The sequence below is a fragment of the Panthera tigris genome, chromosome C1 (assembly GCF_018350195.1).
Source record: "Panthera tigris isolate Pti1 chromosome C1, P.tigris_Pti1_mat1.1, whole genome shotgun sequence".
Taxonomy (NCBI): domain Eukaryota; kingdom Metazoa; phylum Chordata; class Mammalia; order Carnivora; family Felidae; genus Panthera; species Panthera tigris.
In genome coordinates, this window is record NC_056667.1 from 77486594 (window position 1) to 77502617 (window position 16024).

Here is a 16024-nt window from a genome sequence, read left to right on the forward strand (position 1 = left end):
AGAAAAAATTTCACCTCTCCCAGAGCAGTCAGAGGAGAAACAGACAGCAGAGGCTAACTTCCAGAAATTTTTGAAGCTATAAGTGATGAGATATAATGAGGGAGAGGATTAAGATGAATCTCATGCTCTAATTTAGGTATCTAGGGGTGCCTGGGTGGCTCAGTCGGTTGAGTGTCTGACTTTGGCTCAGGTTATGATCTCGCAGTCTGTGAGTTGGAGCCCTGTGTCAGGCTCTGTGCTGACAGCTCAGAGCCTGGAGCCTGCTTCAGATTCTGTGTCTCCCTCTCTCTCTGCCCCTCCCCAACTCATTCTGTCTCTTTCTCTTTCTGTCAAAAATAAATAAACATAGAAAAAATTAAGAAAAAAAATTTAGGTATCTAGATGATAATCTAGATGCTGAGATTTTTGGGTGGGGTTCAAAATAATATGAAAGAGTCAGTAGATTAAGTAAGAAAACATTTTCTTTGTTATTGATAAAAACACTTCAAGTAGTAAAACATGTATTAAGGTAAGAGCCAAAGTTGACTTGCTTACTGTGTCTCCTCTATGACTACCCACCTGAAATAAAGTCTGAAATTGGATAGCAGGTGCACTTTTTCCCAATCACATCTTCAGACTCGTTCAGCAGAGAAGAAAGGAAAAAAGAAATTACATTACCTCTCATCTTGGGTTCCTCTGGACCATTGAAAAGTGGTTATTGTCCATGAACCAGATGCAAGAAGCCCTGTAACAGTGCTATGAACAAAATAGGAACAGCAAAAAAATAAATAAATAAAGACTGAATCTGGGGTGCTGGGAGAGGTAGGAAAGAGGAAGGAGGCCATGAACTCAGTTTGAGATCTAGTAGTCAGTAGGACGTAAAAGTTACCACTCCAGACTACTTCTTTAAGTCATATCTTTTCTTTTCATCTGTAATAAGGATGTTGGCCAAGCTAGAGGTGCTGGATAGGTATTACAAATTAAGAAATCTGTGCAGCATAACAAGAATCTTTTTAGTGAATAGAGTTGTTCATCAGAGGCTTTAAGAAGACCAGAGGCCATTTGTCAGTGATGCTGAGGAGAGGATTTCCTAATGAGCCAGAGGTTGGACTGGGACCTCTCAGATCCCTTCTAACTCTAAAAGTTCATTAAAGAAGATGCTCAACAAATAATTAGTGATTTGCTAACATACCAATAATATTTTATAACATATAAAAATCTATAACTGTAGTTATACTTCATTTTAAATTAATGGAATAACTGCATGGATGTTATTTGAAGAACATATTCTTCAGATAAAAGTGAGATTAAAACTTTATCTTAGCTAAAATTTTATGAGAAAATAGAGTGTATTGTTGGTATCAGTTACACTTTAATTATTTCTGGATTTGAATTTGGTTTTCTTTTATATTTCAGTATAAACCATGTAGAAATGAATGTTATGATGCATTTTATATATGGAGGAACTTTGGACTTTCCAGAGAAAACTAATGTTGGGTATGTATTATTTTTAAATCATTTTAAGTATAAAAGTATTAATACTTTGTGTTGTCTGCTTTGTTGAGCTTTGTTTTAAAGTGTCAATACAGTAGAAGCTTCACTTTGATTATTTTGCCATATCATGTGTATTTGGGGAGTATCTAAAAACAGGAGGTCGCCTTATTTAGAAGAAAAGATGATCTAGCAACTCACAGTAATAAGATTAAGAAAAGTCTTTATTTGACTCAGATTTTGTTAGAAAGACCTTATATTTGTTTTGGAAAATAAACGACAGGTTTTTATAAAGTAAAATTGAATATCAAATTTTGAACAATTATCTTACTATTTTGTTTTCAAATTTTAGGATTACTCTTTTAAACAGCAAGAGAAAAGTAAAAAGAAAAACCTTAAAATTACTTTATAGACATCCTAAAGAACAACAATGGTTCTTAAGTGCTGTTTAGTGAAATGCCATGTAAGCGCTAAAACTGTAGTAGAGAGTGAAATCTACCTTGCTCTTCCAATTTTTTGGATGTGTTCTTCTTCTATTGCTGTTTTCATACCAAACAAATGAAAGCTGCTTTTTAATTTAAATATTCATTGGTTTTTTAAATTACAAACTGAGTGATTTTGGAGGGAAAATGTCATGAGTCACAGGGATTAAGTATTGAAATTTATCCCCCTGGAAACCTACAGGAAATTTTATCATGCCCTCAAGGCTTGTAGGTTTCCTAAGTACCTAAAGTGAGTGTGGTACGTGGAAATTCTTGCCAAATGAAAGAAGCAGTGGAAACTCGCTGAGGCATTGGATACTGTTTTCAGTCTTAGAGTCATTTGTAGGTATTTTCAGTATGATAAACATCAATTAATTGCCCTCCTCCCAAGTTTTTATTATACAGATTTCTTGCAAAGAGTTTTATAACTTTTACAGCCTTTGAAGCAGCTTCCTGGACTTTGCTGAATATGTCACTGACAATATGAGGGGAATTTGAAACATCTCCAATTTACTTCATGTTATTCTCCACTAACCAAGTCATCTGACAGTACTTTCTAACTTTGACCTGTGTCCTTTTTATTATCCATAAAGGATATCTATTATGTAGGACAGAAAGTTAGAGTTAAAATAATTCAGATTATTATTATTTTTTTAAATAGGCTATTATTAAGACATTACTGTGTATTAGTCCTTAGTTTTTAAATTGGAGAATTAACAGTCTATCTGTTTTTATTTTAGTCAGATACTCAATATGGCTGATATGTATGGACTAGAAGGATTAAAAGAAGTAGCAATCTATATTTTAAGAAGAGATTACTGTAATTTCTTTCAGAAGGTAATTATTGAGTCTCAGAAATCTTTTACCCAGTGCTTACAGTCACCCATTATTATCTACTAGATTTTTAACTCTGATAGTCAATAGTGCTTTGAATCTTAAAAATATTCAGTCAATTTAACTAATGGGAACTCTAGTTGAGAAATAGCTCATATGATATGCTTACAAAAAAAAAAAACAGAAATTAATTCAGATCATTTAAGTAAAATAAAATTGACATGGAGTTTATTGAAAGGATATAGGAGTATCCTTTATAATTCAAAGGTGGAGTGTGCAGCTGGGACTGAGTCAGGGTGGGTGGCTCAGTCAGTTAAGCGTCCAACTCTTAATCTTGGTTCAGGTCATGATCTTGTAGTTTGTGAGATCGAGCCCCACATTGGGCTCTGCACTGACATTGCAGAGCTGCCTGGGATACTCTCTCTCTCTGTGTGCCTCTCTGTCCCTCCCTCCCCTGCTTGTGTCCATGTGTTCTCTCTCTCTCAAAATAAATAAACAGAGAAAAAAAACCACATTTATCACAAGTGTTTCATTTGTTCTTTTCCCTGAAAGTACGCTCTTCCTTCCTGTCACTTCTCTTTATAGCATCTACTTGAGATGGAATATATTTCTCTTCTCATCAAGTGGAGTATGAATACTAACTTTTAACTTTAGTTAATATAAACATAAATTTATTGTCTAAAGAAAGATCTCCTACTACACATTTGTACAGATGCCATTTTGTACATTATTCTTAGATTATCTAATGTTTTAACTTACTCTGTGACTATAGGTTATTTTTTATGTACTTAATCATTTTCTAAATTCTCTACAGTGATCATATATTATTACTTTTATAATCAACAAAAAAGCAAATCTTAAAATGGTTGTTTTACATCGATATTCCCTTCTTATTGGGTACTTGAGGCAACAGTATGTATTGTATGCATTTTAATTAGGTAATTTTAATAATTTTAGTAACATGTAAATTTATATTTTTGTGTTGGGTAGGACTTTCCTACCTCTGTATAAGTTGCAGCTGAAGAAGCACCCCATGTACTAAAAGAGAGCCATGAACAGTTGCCTATAGCACCACCTCCACTACCACCCAGAGTTTACTGAGAAACATTAAACTCCTCAGCTACCTTTAATCAATCATTTATTCCAGCCTCTAGAAGTAAGGAAATTAGAAGAAGGAGGGTGGTCTGTGGTATCCTGAACTTTGTAGAAAGTGAATAATTCTGATGAAAGATTTTCCTTCTCTTTCGTCTGCTTCCCTCATCTTCCCAGCCAAGTGAAAGTTAGGAGGGAGATCCAAGCATATCTGAATAAAAATTAAAGATAGAGGGTATCTGCAATGAGGAGATATGTCTTATCCTTCAGATGGACATATGCCACATCTGTAAAACCAGCCCACTTTGGAGCTTCCATTAAAGAATAAAAGAAAATGGTAAGAGATTTCTTGGGAGAGCCTGAATTTCTTGGAATATGCCTCAGAAGCCAGTAAGAGTACCCTCATATGTGGAGATTTCTAAAGGGAGAAGCCAGTACTAGTTTGGCCATTAGGGACAATAGCTGTTGTCATGTGTAGAAAAAAGTAGGGGCTCCTGTCTGGCTCAGTTGGTAGAGTGTGCAACTCGTGATTTCGGTGTTGTGAGTTCAAGCCCCACATTGGGTGTAGAGATTGCTTAAAAGTAAAATCTTAAAAAGAAGAAAAGAAAAAAGTATGGGGAGTCCACTCCACACCCGTTACACCTGGTTCGTGGGGAGGGAAGAGGACCTTAGTGGTTCTTTGAAGATTAGAGGTTGCTGGTACAGGGCCAAATGATGCTGTGTCCCACCTAGGGATCACTGCACATCATGAACCACTAGAAGAATCTTTATCCACTGAGGGGCTAGGGTTACATATAGTCTGCTCCTAAAGAGTCATTGGCAAAGGCCATCAACATCTTTTTTTTTTTTTTTTAATGTTTATTTATTTTTGAGAGAGAGAAACAGAGCATGAGCGGGGGAGGAGCGGAGAGAGAGGGAGGCACAGAATCCGAAACAGGCTCCAGGCTCTGAGCTGTCAGCACAGAGCCTGACGTAGGGCTCGAACTCACAAACTGTGAGATCATGACCTGAGCCGAAGCCAGACGCTTAACCAAATGAGCCACCCAGGTGACCCAAAGGCCATCAACATCTTAATTAGAGCAAACTCAGTGACATCAACCTATTTCCATGCTGTGTCTGGTTATTTATATGGCCATTCATAGCCCTCTTTCACAGGAGTTAGACCTAGAAAATGGAGGAGCAAGAGGAGACCACACCATGCTCTACTCCTGATTCCATATTTCCCCAACTATAAATGTAATCAGTGATGGGGGAGAGAAAGATGTAAAGCCAGATATAAGATAGGTGTCTAAATAGTACTGTGCTGATTTCAATTCCAAAAAATAACCAGAAAATACTGGAATTTGCCTATAATGTCATGAAGGGATGGAAAAAAGGAGAATTTGACACAGCATAGTTGGCAGCATTATCTGGGAAAAAAGTTTTATGTTAGTATCTCCTCTGAACTGAGACTCCTCAATAAATGAATTACATCTAACATTTTATTTATTTTTTATTTTTAAAAAATGTTTTATTTTTATTTTTTATTTTTTATTTTCCTTTTTTGAAAATGATTTATTGTCAAATTGGCTTGCATACAACACCCAGTGCTCATCCCAAGTTCCTTCCTCAATGCCCATCACCTATTTTCCCTCTCCTCCCACCCACCCCCATTCACCCTCAGTTTGTTCTCTGTATTTAAGAGTCTCTTGTGGTTTGCCTCCCTCCCTCTCTGTAACTATATCTTTTTCCCTTTCCCTTCCTCCTTGGTCTTCTGTTAAGTTTCTCAAGATCCACATATGAATGAAAACATATGTGGTTTATATATATAATGGAATACCACTTGGCAATGAGAAAGAATGAAATCATACCATTTGCAGCAACATGGATGGAACTGGAAGGTATTATGCTGAGTGAAATAAGTCAGAGAAGGACTGGTATCATACATTTTCATACATTGTGGGGAATAAGCTTAGAAATTCCCTGGGCTTGCACCAATGGGTTAACAAGGCATAAAGAATTACAAAGCCATAGGATGCTCACACCCAAGTTTGGGTAAACAAGATTAGGTGAATAAAGGTAGAGAAGGGGGGCTAAGGCCCCCAGAATAAAGTAGGGGGCAAAGGCCCCCAGAATAGAGGGGGGGCAAATGTCCCCAATACAAAGGTATATGAGGTAAGCAAGATTAGGTATTCAGGGTGAAAGCACCCCCCAATTTAGTACTATAGCAGAAAGCTGCTTTCACAGGAAGGAAGGACCAACGTAGGTAAACAGGTAAATAGGGCTATAGACCTCTGCGCTGCAGTGAAGCTGTCCAGAGCAGAGCTGATTAACAAAAGAAAGGTGTCTTGTTAACCCTGAGGTTACTTGCTGTATCTGTCTTATCCCCTACGCTGGCTAAGATAAACAGACATGGTGCTTCCTGTCTGCCATTAACAATCATCTGACCATCCGCCTGGGGCCAGGATTTTGTTTTGTATTAATCCAAACCCCTAACCCCAAATATCTTCAAGACCCCCTTTCCTTCGCGTCCATAAGTTAGTGTTCATAGTTTCATTGCCTCTTTGTGCACATCCATCACCATGTTTGTAAGCCTTCTGATCCTAATACAAATGGGGCAAGGACCCTCATTCGGGCCTCTTGTCTTTTCTTGGACATTAGCCATCTCTCGCTTTTAATCCTGCGTCCGCTCTCTTGTGGGACAAAAGAGAACTTTAGACTTAGAGTCTATACAATACATCTAACATTTTAAAAATAATCTCTTTTATGGATAGTCTTTGGACCATTGCCTCTAGTTTTTAGTATGTTTGTAAGTATACATAGGTTGTATGCAGCTTCTTGCATTTTACTTACAATAATTCACTTGATTTTTAAAACACAGAAGGCATATTTGTTAACATTGTAAAACAACAGAAAATGAAATTTTAAATAGATTATCAATATGATACTTTGTTGAAAACTTTTTTCACTTTATTTTACTTGTTTTAATATATTTTATTGTGGTAACAGATATTTGAGAGAATAATTTTTCCTTTTATTGCTTGATCTTTAAACTTTTGCTTTACATATTTTTATAATATATAACTTTATAAATATATCTTTGAAAGTATAATTTTTAACTTCTAGATCTCAGGGGTATCTGGGTGGCTCAGTCGGTTAAGCATCTGACTTTGGCTCAGGTCATGGTCTCGCCATCCATGAGTTTGAGCCCTGCATACGGCTCTGTGCTGGCAGCTCAGAATCTGGAGTCTGCTTTGAATTCTGTGTCTGCCTCTCTCTTTGCCCTCCCCTGCTCATGCTCTGACTCTCCCTCAAAAAGAAATAAACATTTAAAAAAGTTTTAACTTCTAGATTAATTATGTAGTTTCTTGCCAGTGACTTACTTGCATGTGATAAGCCTATTGTAACACACTGCACAGTAATACAAATTTGGGTAGAAAGTAATGGGTAACTGACCCTGAAACTCCTGACAAGCTTTAGTCATGTCATTAACTTCACAATTTTACCTTTTACACAATTAAAATTTTTGGACTTCATTTATAGAATTACAGTGAACTTTACATTATATATTTTTCATCCCTTCTTTTTTTTTAAGTTTATTTTTCAGAGAGACAGAGACAGAGCAAGCGGGAGAGTGAGAGAGAGAGAGAGAGAGAGAGAGAGAGAGAGAATCCCAAGCAGGCTCTGCACTGGTAGTGCAGAGCCTGATGTGGGGCTTGAGCTCACACAACCATGAAATCATGACCTGAGTGGAAACCAAGAGTTGGACTCTTAGCCAACTGAGCCACCTAGATGCCCCTTTTTTGCCACTTCTTTAAAAACATATCTTGGATAGTGACTTAAATATATCTCTTCCCAAATTCTGCAAGCAGATTTTGAAAATGACTAAAGGTCTGTCATCCTGTTACAAAATACTTGGAAATTAGCATTTTTATATAAGTGAAATTCTCAGAGAGTTAAAGTAACCTTTTAAGCCAGTGGTCAGTAAACCTTTTCTGTAAAAGGCCAGATAGCAAATATTGTAGGCTTTGTGGGCCATACATTCTCTATCACATCTACTCAGCTCTGCTGTTGTGGAACAGAAGCAACTACAGACAACATGTAAAGGAACATCATAGTAGTATTCCAATAAAACTTTATTCACAAAAACAGTGATGGGCTACATTGGCCCATAAGTATAGTTCCCTAGTCTCTGCTTTAAGCAGCAAATTACTTTGTATTTTAATTTTTTTGTGGAAATTATTCTTATACATCAATTGGTGGACTTTGTGTTGTAAAGAGCTGGTTATTCCTAAATTAGATTGCTGGACCTCTTTTTTTTTTTTTTTTGAGCGAGAGTGAGGGAAGAGAGAATCTTTAAATTTTTTACTTTTGTATTTATTTTTATTTTAGAGAGAGCATGAGCTAAGGTGAGGGGCAGAGGGAGAGAGAGAATCTTAAGCTGGGTCCATGCTGACACAGGACTTGAGCACAGCCCTGGGATCATGACCTGAGCTGAAATCAAGAGTTGGATGCTGAACAAACTGAGCTACCCAGGTGCCCCACATTCCTGGACGTTTTAACTCTTGTGTTTACTTTTATAATTTTTTAGACTTCTGAGTGTTTTTATGTTTATACCAGTAGTTTCTTCCCAAGAGTTTGATACTCTTGTCTGAAGTGGTTCAGAAAACCAAATTATTTAACTTGGTAGAATTATCACTGTATCATCTATATAGTGACAGCCATTTTTATTTTATTTTATTTTTTTATTTTATTTCTTTTTTTTGTTATTTTGAGAGAGAGAAAGAGAGTGCACAAGCTGGGGAGGGACAGAGAGAAGGAGAGACAGAATCTCAAGCAGGCTCCACACCATCAGTGCAGAACCCAGTGTGGGGCTCGAACTCACAAACCATGAGATTATGACCTGAGCCGAAATCAAGACTTGGACTCTTAACCAACTGACCATTTTTTATTTTAGAATAGCCTAGAGTACCTCCAGTTATTGCAAAGGGAATAACCAGTTTGTTCATATACAAAGCAAAATATTTACATTCAATTTATTGAACACTAATGTAATACTTTTAGGAGAAGTGTATTAGAAACTCAAATTAATAGCAGTTCATAATTTTAAAAGTTGCAAATCACTAACCTTATTATAAAGATTACCCTGGGTGTAATTCTAAAGAAGCTTTGCTCTTCTCTGAGAGCAAGGGATCTTCAGAAAGATACACTTAGAGACCACATACACAAATTGGCTGATTGATGATCTTTATTTAGTATATAAACCCCACATTACAACAAATGAATGTGTACCAAGAGAAGTTGAACTCTATTCACCCTAATAGGCAATAGATATGCTTAGAAAATAATCCAAAACCTGAAAATAAGTGATATGGGCAATATGTAGCAAAGAGGCTTAACACCAAGAGCAATGAGTTGTTGTCACTACTTATATCTACATTTTTTGTTTTAATTACTTCCATATATGAACTTTTAAAATACATTATATAATTATGATCTAATTTCTGTCATTTTGTCTGAGGTCAGAGTAGGACTTCCCATTGCACATGCACTTAGAGTTATATTTATACTTCAGGAAGCAGATTAGATCATATGGTTGCATTGCAGTGTGATGTGCTAGAAATTACACCATTTTAATGTAAAAAATAAGCTAAATGAAATTAAAATAAAACTTGTGTTCATTCTGATAGCTGAGAGAATTCAAATGCTATTCTATAAAACTAAAGGTTGTTAGTGATACTCTGTTTTACAAGAATAGACTTTTGAATTATGCACATTTATTCTGCAGTTTAGGTATACAAATCAGATCATGTTTATGAACCAAATACTTTTAGCCTCTGAAAGTTGAAAAAAAAATACATGTGGTGTTTTCTATTAATTTTAGCCTATTCCCAGAACGTTGGCGTCTGTATTAGAATGCCTGATTATTGCTCATTCAGTTGGAGTGGACAGTCTTTTTGCTGACTGCATGAAGTAAGTGATTTGAAGTAGTGTCAATACTATTAATATAAAGATTTTGTTCTTCTATTCTTGTAATTTTCTGGGAGATTTTGGAATTGGCCTGTTTTCTGGGGTACATTGTAGGGAGCTTAATGCTTAACTAGTTGTAACAATTGAGAAGTATTATTGACTTAGATATTACTCAAGATGCTTGGGATCTATTTTATTTTAGCCTAGCCATGGTTATTTATGTCAAAAGCTATGCATGAAACTTAAAGTAGAATTAAAATATTTGTTTACAGAAAAGGGAGGACAATTAAGTCCATCATAGAGTTCACAAAATTAACGGTAAGAGTTAGTCATCATATATTTATGTACAACTTATATCATTGAAAATAAAAGTGTTATTTGAATACTATAATCCAAAATATTTTCATTTCTCTAACTTGAGATTCTTTTATTTTTTTTTAACAGGTGGATTGTAAAGCATTTTGCAAGGTTTTGGTCTGAGAGAAGTTTTGCAAATGTACCTCCTGAGATTCAGAAAAGTTGTCTTAACATGTTGATTCAGTCTTTAGTAAGTATAAACTGAATACCCTTGTTTGTATTTGTCATCAAAAAGTTTATTCAGTTTTGTGTAGGTACTTTCAAAGTTTTAAACATAAATGTAGAATTCTATGGTAAAAGCAAGATGAGAGAACCGATTTCAGATAACCCAGAACCAGTTGAGAACCTGTCCTCAAGATTTTGTTCCCCTCTACCAAATTCATTAGTTAGGGTTCAGAGAAGCAGAACCACTATTTTGGTTCATGAACAAAGGGGGCCTGGTGCCACAGATGGAGGTTATGCATTGGTATCAACAACATAGATTTCTATTCTCTAAGGTAGATTTGGTACAGCGCTGAAACTTCTCTGTGGCAACATTCCCCACGAGAACCAGCCATTTACTTGGAGGCCAGTTAATTATATTGGACCACTTCATCATGGAAAAGGCAGTGCTGTGTTCTCATTGGAGTAGACATTTGCTCTAAATACAGATATGCCTTCCTTGCTTCCAGTATTTCTGCTAAAACCACTATCCGTGGTCTTACAGAATGCCTTTTCCATCATCATGGTGTTTCACACAGCATCACTTATGACTAATGAACTCACTTCACAGCAAATCAAGTCTGGCTCATGATTTCACTGGTCTTACCATGTTTTCTGTCATCCTGAAACAACTGGCTTGATAAATACCAGCCATGACCAAGTTACCAGTTACAGAAATGAGGTTCTAGTAGTTATGATATAAACATTAATTCCCCCTTTTTATATGAATATTTGTTTACATAAACCACTGTTTATGTGTACTCCTTCCACTGTCTCATATCTCTGCCATCTAATATAAGACCTGTTAATAATGGTTAATTTTATATCTCCATATTTAAGTTACAGGATAGCAAAGGGGAGTGGGAATCAGTCTGAAGAACAATAAATATTTCCCAAAGACAAAATAAAGACTTTATATCCTCTTACAGGGAAGGGCTAGCATGTTTGTTGTATACAGGATACTTATACCATGTCAGGCAAAAGCATAACTTTGTTATTGTCTCCATTTGAAATTAAGTATTGTTTAAAGAGATGTGTATGGGTGCCAAGCCCACAGGGGTGGACTGCAGTGATTTTGTAACATTGTCAGCTTGGCTCAGATAAACTGTTTCCCAGAATTTCCCTCTTTGAATGTTTCCACTTGGAGTGGCCACAAGGGACAATTTGGCATGAGATTTGGAGGGTAAAAGTGAAGCAGCAGCCTTTTTTTTTTTTTTTTTTTTTTATAACACCAGGACTATTGGGGCAGGCACTTTTATCTCATACGTGTTGCTTCTTTACTGGCTCACCTTGTGGACGTGAAACAGCAGCCAGGCCATATCTGCTCCACCATGCCCTGTGTCCTTTTTTGGCTGCTCTTACCTCTGTGCCAGAGATATGTTTACCTCCATGATGAAGAGTACCAGCATCACCTGAAGGACACCTATTTCATCCAGGTTGTAGGCAGTGAAAACTGAAATGAGTCCATCCTTGTGGATTACAGCTTGTGTTCTTGGTGTTAGTATGTCCTTGCTGTCCTGTCTTCTCATATCAGCTGCCTTCCCTGTGGTCTTCAAACTATCTCTTCATTTACAAATACCATTTAACCAGCTCCCACGATTACATAAGGTCAAATCTCTGTAACAAATTCCTTTATATATATACAATTAACTCCTAGTGGTTCTCTTTCTCTGAACCCTAAATGATACGTCACACTGGGTTACATAGAAGATACATCTAAACCTAACTGGGAAAATAAGTGTAGGCCATCAGCTGGTGAAATACTACCAGCAAAAAATAAATCTCAATCTATATTTATGCTAATGAAGGACTTTGTGGCTTAGTTTCTTAATATTTTGCATTTGTTTCTTTGGTCAGTGAATAGCTACTCCCTGTTCATGAAGGCAAACCATGTCCCAGCTATACTTCAGCTTCATAGAAGTAGAAACATCATTTACTACTATTGCTGTTGTTGTTGTTGTTGTTGTTGTTGTTGTTGTTGTTGTTGTTATTATTATTATTATTATTTAGTGGGTGTTTTTAGACCTTTATAGTTAAAAAATACTTGGCATTTTTAAAATTTTATGTAAGACAGGTACTCTAACCTCTATTTCACATATGAGAAAAGAGAATCAGAAGTGCTTTATTCAAATTCAAAATGTCAGTAAATGACAAAGCCATATCTTTTTTTGTTGTTAATTTATTTATTTTGAGAGAGAGAGAGAGTACAAGCAGAGGAGGAGCAGAGAGAGAGGAAGACAGAGAATCTTAAGCAGTCTTCGTGCTGTCAGTGCAGAGATCATGAACTGTGAGTGAGATCATGACCTGAGCTGAAATCAAGAGTCAGACGCTTAACTGACTGAACCACCCAGGCACCCCCAAAGCCAGATCTTAAAACCAATTGCTGCCATTCTGAAGATAATATGATAGGTGCTCACTGTGGGCAAATTTTTCTTTAAAGAAATGTGGACCTTGACTTTATCATCTCACAAATTGGTGGAAGAATGGGCATTTAAATAACTAAGTATAATACAAGTTAGACTATGATGAGTACTAATATTAAGTTCCTTGTCAGTCTAATTTACCCTGGTAGCCTCAGCCTTAGAGCAGTGCCTGACTCATATTAGCAACTCAGTATATATTTTCAAATAGGTAAATACATGAAAGAATAAGTTAAAATTCAGGTGTGTACATGGGATCACAGAGGTTAAAACAATTGATTCTGATTAGAAGGATGAGAGAAGTAATTTGAGATGAACCTGAAGCTAGAGGAAAATTTCAGAATAAAACAAGTACATTAGGATATTCCTGACAGACTGTTAAATTGTGACCAGAGACCTGGAGACAGACAGTTCCAATATTCTGCTATAACTGGAATGAGAAGAGATAAGTCTGGGGAGAGGCTAAGGCCAGATTGGGAGGGATCTTAACTGTCTTGTTAAGAAGTTTGATTTTGGGGGGCACTGGGTGGCTTAATTGGTTAGTTAAGCATCCAACTTCTGCTCAGGGCATGATCTCACAGTTCCTCAGTTCAAGCCCTGCATGGGGCTCTCTTCTGTCAGTGCAGAGCCCATTTCAGATCCTCTGTCCCCCTCTCTTTCTACCCCTACCCCGCTCATGTGAACACTCTCTCTCAGAAATAAACATTAAAAAAAAAAAGGTTTGATTTTTTAGTAAGTGGTAAGTATGTGAGTTTAATTGAAAAATAAGCCCTTCATATGATGCCTCTCCCTCTGTTACAATATTTTGATTTTATAACTCTAATCAGGTCTTTGTAAGCTTTGTGAATATTTGTTTTTTACTTTCAAGACAGATGAAAAGATGACATCAGAGCAGCTGAACATGCAGTTTAATTGAAATTTTGAAATTATGTCTTTCTTTTTTTAGGTTTTTGTTTTTATTTATTTTGAGAGAGAGAGTACAAGTGGGAAAAGGGAAGAGAGAGAGAGAGGGAGAGACAGAATCACAGGCAGGCTCTGCACCACCAGCACCGAGCCCAATGCAGAGCTTGAACCCACAAACTGTGAGATCATGACCTGAGCCAAAATTGGAGCCACCCAGGTGCCCCTGAAATTATGTCTTTCTTTGTGAATAGTCAGGCTTTCAGAAACAGTAGCTTAATATATTTTTCATATTTTATTATATAAATAAAGTATATTTTGCTTTTGATTTAAAAAATCAGATATTTTTTAATGGTGCTGGGAAAACTGGACAACTACATGCAAAAGAATGGAACTGGACCACTTGCTAACACTATAGACAAAAATAAACTCAAAATGGATTAAAGACCTAAATGTGGAACCTTAAAAATGTTAACCATTTTTAACCATAAAAATTACCATTTCCTAAATGGTAACCATAAAAATCCTAGAAGAAAACATAGGCAAATAATATCCCTGACATGGCCATAGCAACATTTTTCTAGATATGTCTCCTCAGGCAAGGAAAACAAAAGCAAAAATAAATTGGGATTCCATCAAAATAAAAGGGGTTTGCACAGTGAGGGAAAGCATCAAAAAAACAAAAAGGCAACCTACTGAATGGAAGAAGGCATTTGCAAATGATACATCCAGTAAGGGGTTAATATCCAAAACACATGAAGAATTTATACAGTTTAATACTAAAAAAAAAAAAAAAAATCCAATTAAAAATGGGGAGAAGACCTGAATAGACATTTTTTCCAAAGCGTATACACAGATGGCCAACAATACATGAAAAGATGCTCAATATCACTAATTACAAGGGAAGTGCAAATCAAAACCACAATGAGAGACCATCTCAGACCAGTCAGAATAGTTATCAAAAAGACAAGAAATAACAAGTGTTGGAGAGGATATTCAGAAAAAGGAACCCTCATGCACTGTTGGTGGGAATGCAAACTGGTGCAGCCACTGTGGAAAACAGTATGGAGGTTCCTCAAAAGATTAAAAATAGAATTACCATATGGTCCAGTAATCCCACCATTGGGTATTTACCTAAAGAAAATGAGAACACTAATTCAAAAAGATACATGCTATTGCTACATTATTTATTAGAGCCAAGATACGGAAGCAACCTAAGTTTCTACTGATAGACAAATGGATGAGGAAGATGTACATACACAGAGAGGAGTATTATACAGCCATACAAAGGATGAAATATTACCATTTGTGACAATATGAATGGACCTAGAGGATATTATGCTAAGTGAAATAAGTCATACTGCAAAAAACAAATACCATATGAATTCACTTATATGTGAAATCTGAAAAAACAAATGCATAAACGAAAAGCAGAATCAAACCTATTAATAGAACAAACTGGGGGGTTGCTAGAAGAAAGGGGTGGGAGGATGGGAACAATGGGTGAAAGGAAGTGGTGGGTACAAACTTCCAGTTATGGAAAGAATAAGTCACAAGAATAAAAGGCCTAGCATAGGGAGTGTAGTCAATGCTATTGTAATAGCACTGTATGTTGACACATGGTAGCTACACTTGCGGTGAGCACAACATATGTTGTACACCTGAAACTAGTGTAACATTATGTGTCAACTAAAAAATTTTTTAAGAAAAATTTTTAATTGTTTCAAATTAAAATTTGAAATATGTTATCCAAAAAGTGAAAGAGCAGCAGTCTTCTTAGTTTTCTTTAGTTCTAATTCAGCTCAACAGCATGTGCCATGGTGGGCACTTAACTGCATCAGTGACATGCCCAACACTGTCATATACGAAGGGAGATAAGAAAGTGCTACACTGAACTATATTTGGAGGATTTTCTTGGTCTTTTATTAATGTGAGGGGATTTGAGTTTTTTTTCCCTTTCTGGGTCTATGCAGCAGTTCAGTAAAATATGGCTGCTCCCTCCTACCACGTACAACCATTGCTTTTGGTTAGAAGAGAAAGCAGGGTGAAGGCATGAGTAGAAGAGAGAAAGGTGTTAGAAAAGTTATAATTTTATAATGTAATTACTTGAACTGTTTCAAAACATTGAATTTTGCTGTGCCAAAATGTTTAAGCCCTTATAAAAGCAAATTATGAAGAGTTTTTAAATTGAGGGAAGTTAAAACAAAAGTAGGGATGGTCAGTAGGGTAAAACAAAGTTGTATATATTATGCTATTTAGTCCTAAGGCCAAAGGATAGCTTAAGACCTATTTGATCAACACAATATCATAAGGATTAAG

General features: G+C 36.2%; 1 protein-coding gene across 6 annotated transcripts in view; it reads left to right on the forward strand.

Annotated features, from left to right (window-relative positions):
• The window catches only part of BTBD8 (BTB domain containing 8), a 116882-nt gene that overhangs the window by 67463 nt on the left and 33395 nt on the right, over nt 1-16024 (forward strand). For 5 of the 6 annotated variants that reach the window (XM_042997868.1, XM_042997867.1, XM_042997866.1 and 2 more), the window contains 4 exons: nt 1396-1476; nt 2693-2789; nt 9742-9830; nt 10272-10374. In XM_042997868.1, coding sequence (XP_042853802.1) covers nt 1396-1476; nt 2693-2789; nt 9742-9830; nt 10272-10374 — 370 coding nt within the window. Of the gene's footprint in view, nt 1-1395; nt 1477-2692; nt 2790-9741; nt 9831-10271; nt 10375-16024 lie in introns of those variants that run through there. The other variant, XM_042997870.1, reaches the window with a different exon arrangement.